The 6,096-nt window shown below is 33.7% G+C and overlaps 1 protein-coding gene across 1 annotated transcript in view; it reads right to left on the bottom strand.

The window, feature by feature from the left end:
* LOC119631375 (succinyl-CoA:3-ketoacid-coenzyme A transferase, mitochondrial) overlaps window positions 1-4,665 on the bottom strand; it is a 5,422-nt gene extending 757 nt beyond the window's left edge. The window contains 3 exon segments of the mRNA XM_038023525.1: window positions 1-434; window positions 506-1,094; window positions 4,456-4,665. Coding sequence (XP_037879453.1) covers window positions 1-434; window positions 506-1,094; window positions 4,456-4,524 — 1,092 coding nt within the window. The 5' untranslated portion in view covers window positions 4,525-4,665.
* Between the last annotated feature and the right edge of the window lie 1,431 nt (window positions 4,666-6,096).

Here is a 6,096-nt window from a genome sequence, read left to right as displayed (position 1 = left end):
ATTAATTAAGTCAGGATCAACTTTATCTTTGGTAGGAAAGGGTCCCATACCCAAAATTCCATTTTCCGATTGTAACATAACATTCATTCCTTTCGGTATATAATTAGATGATAGAACTGGTATACCAATGCCTAAGTTAGCATACATGCCGTCGCGGAACTCCATTGCTACACGTTTAGCTATTAGTTCGCGTTTAAGTTGCGCTTCGCTAGGCGGCTTAGTCTTTTTATGAGCGTCATTATCAGTTATGGTCACTTTCTCTATTCGTTTTTCGTAATTGGAGCCGAGGAATAGACGTTTCACATAGATACCGGGTATGTGCACGTCATCGGGATTAATACTGCCGACGGGAACAATTTCTTCAACTTCCGCTATAGTAATTTTAGCGGCACGACACATCGGAGCATTGAAATTACGGGCAGCCTTATTAAACACTAATACAAACATATATAGACGAAGGAGATAATTAAAAAGTTGCCAAGCAATTTGTTCTAGAGTAACTCACCCAAATTGCCATACTCATCGGCTTTCTTAGCCTTAACGATAGCAAAATCTGCTTTAATAGCCTCTTCCATAACATATTTTATACCATTAAATTCCTGGACGGGTTTGGGTTTACTTGCAATTTCTACTTTGCCGTCCTTAGTATACTTAACGGGAGCTCCACCCTCTTGCACTAGAGTACCATAACCGGTGGGTGTATAAAAAGCGGGTACGCCTGCGGCTGCTGCTCGAACCTTTTCAGCTAAAGTGCCCTGAGGTGTAAACTCGACAGCCAACTCACCCCCTAAGTACTGTTTAGCCAAATCGGCATTTTCACCTACGTAGGAGCAAATCATTTTACCCAGTTGTCGGGACTTCAATAAAATACCCAAACCACAATTTTCTATGCCGCCATTATTTGAAATTGCCGTCAAATTTTTGATACCTCTCTGATGTATAGCTTCAATCATCTTCTCGGGTATACCGCACAAGCCGAAACCACCGAACAGAATCCGAGCACCATCGGGTATATCGGCTACTGCATCGGCAGCTCGTTGATAGATTTTACCTTTGCCGCCGGACTTACCACTTGTAGAATAACAAGCAATTATCTAAAAACGACATGAAACAATTAATGAAAATTGGAGACAAAGAATTTTCGATTGCATTATATGCCCTCGCATCAAAATTTTCATACCTCCTCCTTTCCTTATTAATGATAGATTTAAATCTTTAAGCCTTTTTAATTAATATAGTTTCTCTAGATAAAAATTTGGATGTGCAGGGAACAAGGAAAAACTTGAAAATAAACTTAAAAATTTGAACATATTTTTTTGCTTTTCAGTCAAACGGTCACCTTTGCAATGTAATACATTAAACTGCTTTTAAAAAATAAATAAACCGGATTTTGTTTATCATGTGCGCATATAAATATCAATCGGTATACAATATGCAAATATGGATAATATTCGAATCGAAAAGAAAAAAAAGAAAGAAAGGAGAACGAACAAAAGAATGTCTGCACATTTTAACATGATCGGTTGACTACTTCTTGTCCGTCCATTGTAACATGATAATGACATCATATATATTATGAATATGCTCTTGAGGCAATTCGGAAATTCGGGTCGGTTCATTTACAATTTGGTATTAGCGTAGCACGATTCCACCCAGAATTTACTGCAAATCTTTGTTCAGCATTACCTTTCCAGTAATACCACCAATCGATAAGAGATATAAACATGCGTTGTTACTTGCATGCCCATTTTGACATTGTCATCTTTCCACGATCATAAAATCGCTAAACCGTATGCCAATATCAATTTTGGCCTAGAACAAGTCTGTCAGTTTATGAAAATCGTAAACGAAAAGAAAGCGGCTCTACAAACTGGACCAAATTGAAGGCAAATTGATAATAATAAGTGCTTGCATGTGCTTTGATCAGCGACGAATAAATGATAAACGGATCATTCAACAACATTTTGGGCTTAAAACGTCAAATCTTGGCTGGATTTCTGCAATGGATCTTCGAGACCCTCTCTCCACAGCCACCATATTCACCTGACTTATCCACATGTGGCTTCTGGGTATTTCCTACACTCAAGAAACTACTCCGTGGACAATGCTTTGACTTGATTGAAGAGTTACAAGCTGAATCGCAGAAAGCTTTCTGGAGATCGACTATGCCAATTCTTTCAAGAATCGGAAAAACCGTTGCCCTAAGTGCATAATATTTGAGGGGGACTACTTTGAGGACGACAAAATAGATTTAAAAAAGAATAAAACGGAATTGTTCTTACTTTTTGAACGCATTAGTATATGTTCGATCAAACCATCATCTATTCGCCCTTTTTAACTAACGCACAAAACGAATGCCAATAAGGAAATTGCATACACGTCCTACACAGCATCTATTAATAGAAGAACATTATTGTCTGCGAGAGGCGCGGCTCTCTTCTGTCGCATTCAATGCAAAAAGAGGGAGAATTCCAATGTCACGAATACAGTGAGTATTATAACGTTGTAACGCAAATATCATTTTCATTATTTTCATTCTAGATATCTTTAATTTAGTGCTTGTAACTTCAGCAGGTGATGGGTATGTTAGATTTACATAATGTTTGTAACGCATAGAAATGTGCTTTGAAATCGTATAACATACACCCTTACTTGGTCAGCGGGAGTAATGACATCAATTTATTTTGTAATGTCATCGCTATCTTTGTCCCCCCGCATGATATACGATACGATTTGCGACATATGACGAGAGGATAGATTTTTGCTGCAGCTTACAAGCAACCTACAATGGTAGGTTCAAATCAATTCAATCGAAGTCAGCGTCTTCCTTGCTTCGCCAAACGAAAGAGAGCAACAACGAATGTCTCGCCATACAATCAGAAACGCACTCTATATAGAATTCGAACCACATATGCATTTCTGTATAGCTGTGTAAATGATCCCAAACCATGCCAATCCAACATATGTTTAATTGCATGTTTTTGTGGAAGTGAATCCAAGTAAAAATGAATCAATGACCAAAAACCCCTATTACAATTAAAGATGAAACCAGATGAAAAAGCTATATATCACCCTACAATAAATCTCGGATATCCGTCAAACAATAATATAATGAAACAGTACCCTTTCAGTTTCTTGCTATTCGAAGAGCTATCAATTGAATCGATGCATACTCAGTCGTCCAATTAATGCCTGCTATAGACAGTAGATGAAAAGAAAAAAAATCATTTTGATAAACTAAATACTTCCTACCCTTAACTACGTTACTAAGGCAACAACGTATACGCCATCTACGAGCCTCATGGATTCCAAGAAGACAGAGGAGAAAATCGTTTATTGGTGCGAGAAAGATTAATTGCGAATACAGGAGTATATCCATCTCCACCTTTATCGAAGGCGCATCATAAAATAAATGGATCGATTGAAATTATAATGAATTCGTTTGCGTATGTAACACATTTTAGCCTTCCTTTCGTTCTTACTCTTGTTGTGTATACAAACATTAAAAGAAAACCTAATATTTGAAATTTGCTAGTTTTCTTTTTTTAACTTGTGTTGAACTAAAGTTATTTGACTGTACAACGTAGGGGAGAGTAGCAAAAAAAACATTAATGAATTTTAAGTTCATTACACAATCCTCACTTACATAGTGCATACAGTGAGCGGTGAAACAATTTCAATATTTTTCTGAATTAAATTTTCATGTCCTCCTCGTGTCATGTTTTGTCGAATTCTCCGAACGTGATAATATCAAAATACGTTCTTAGCGTTTCTCAAAAGCAAAGATTATATTTTACAAAGGTGGACATAACACAATATTGTTGAAAGTTGATCTTATCTCTATATATCTTTGAACCACTTACTGCTTAAGCGTAAATAATGGCTAATTATCATTATATAGTAAGAAGGCATTTTGTGTCACTAAACCGATTTTTCTGCGGTGCGATTTTGTAGAACAAAGTAATCGATTTTTCAATCAAGGAGCGAAGGGTCTGGAAGTAGGTATCCTCACAAAGAAGATTTTTCCGTTTCCGTAAAAGCATTAAAGTGCTTTTCGACTCAAATATTATACAGTTTAAGAACCTTTCCAAAAACGCTGATAATATTCTTCCAGAAGAACCGTGTAATAGAAGCGAGTATAAGAAAAATTGTAATGTATAGTAAACATGCAAATGTTTTTCACGCAAATGTAATTATATGCATTCACATAATATTAACTCTATGATGAGCACGTTTAGTATTGCGTACTAAACTTTTATTTTTCTGTTGTCATGGTTGCAGAGTTTATTTTTTGTTTATTTTTTTTAAATATATTACGTAGAAACACTGCACAGATACCCGCCTGCATTATAGATAAGCAATATTTGACAATAATAATAATAATAACAACAACAACAAAAACACTAGCATTAAAATATTTTTATGCCCACATAAAAGTAAGATTTTAATGCTTACCTTAATTGTATGCTTCCCATTATAAACACAATTATTAATAACTACACTTCTAACTTGTTGCATTAACATGATTTTTCTTATTTATTAAGGCACTATATTATGTATGTACAAAAGCAATAATTTTATATGAATGAACGACAAATTTATTTATATTAGAAGTACGGAGAATACGGCAATTTCTTTCGAACCTCGAACCCTCGAACGAATGATTTGTTGGTAGAAAAAACATAAATATATTTTAACAAATTATAGATATTGACATGTTAAATCTGGTCACCTTAATTACGTTGCTACATTGCGTCTGCATAAGCAGCCAAAGCAACTGTTTGTATAAGCAATACCTTTTATTATTAAATCTTTTATATTAATAATTTCTTCTTTAGTAATTTATAATAGAGAAGAATCGTTTTATTATGGCAATTCAATAATATTATTAATTATTAGTCCTAATTTCATTAGAATTTTTTTAGGATGCGAAGGTTTAGATATAGTAGTTAGTGATATATTTTGAAAATGTTCATAATGTGAGATATCTGAGATATTAACTGCTTTATCTCTCTAGAGATGTTGGAAGTTTGGTTATATTAGCAGCAATAGCTGCAACGATTAATAGAATTCGTGCTGCAAGAGAGTATTTATCAATTCAATTTAATTTAGTTTTATTTAATCGTTTAATAGAAAGAAAATATATTATTATAATAAGAAAATAATTTGTTTACAAAATTATTATTATTATTATTATAAATTTAACCAGAGAATAAATCCTAAGACTAAAGTCTTAAAGCACTAGCATCTAAGGCTTTCGGCTTTACAAAAAACTCTACCACTAGTCGAGACTCTTGCCTACTCGGACCCTCAGGCGAATGTTAACAAAATTTTTCTCAAAGAAACTAAGAAAAACAAAACAACCAAAAAAATGTATGAAAAGAGAAATTTTACTTTTACTCTTAGAAAAGTCAAAAACACCTTTCATAAGAATATACAGCAAAGTAAATTTTACTTAATGTAGTCAGTGAGATAGTATATATGAAGCTACTGAGAGACTAACGACGGCAGCATTTTGAACTGATGAAGAGAAGCAGAAACACAAATTTTTACACTGTTTAAAAAGAGTAACTGAAAGAGAAAGCATCTCTTGACCATTGTTTCTAAAACAGCTAATATTTTAATTTCTAGTTAATAGGAAAAATACAAAACATAGGTTAAGAGAATTTCCTTGTGCTTCAGTTTTTCTGCATAATAATATCAACAAGTTTTTATCACCTTTAAGAGGAATGGTGATGCCAGTGCTTCAAAGTATAATTGTCAAACAAAAAATGTTGAAATCTTTATAAAAATTTCAATAAATTATGTACTTATTTGAGTTTACCCAATTGTTTTTTTAATTTTTATTCACTTCGTTTTAAAAATTTTGCAACTTAATATATTATGACATGTATTGCTCATTACGCTTAACAACACTGTTAATACTGTTTATTATGGATGAGAACCATTCAATTTCTAGCCATACAGCTGCTTGTTTAAACTGCACATTCATTCAAATGAAATGAGCAGCTGTTCTTTGTTTTGTTATTGCTTTGGTTTTATTTTGATTTTGCAATCGGTGCTGTCATATCCTTATAAGAAGAAAAGCGTAAATTT

This window comes from Glossina fuscipes, unplaced genomic scaffold (assembly GCF_014805625.2).
Source record: "Glossina fuscipes isolate IAEA_lab_2018 unplaced genomic scaffold, Yale_Gfus_2 1, whole genome shotgun sequence".
Lineage (NCBI taxonomy): Eukaryota > Metazoa > Arthropoda > Insecta > Diptera > Glossinidae > Glossina > Glossina fuscipes.
The sequence above is the reverse complement of the archived record's forward strand: the minus strand, read 5'-3'. Positions and strand labels throughout refer to the sequence as shown.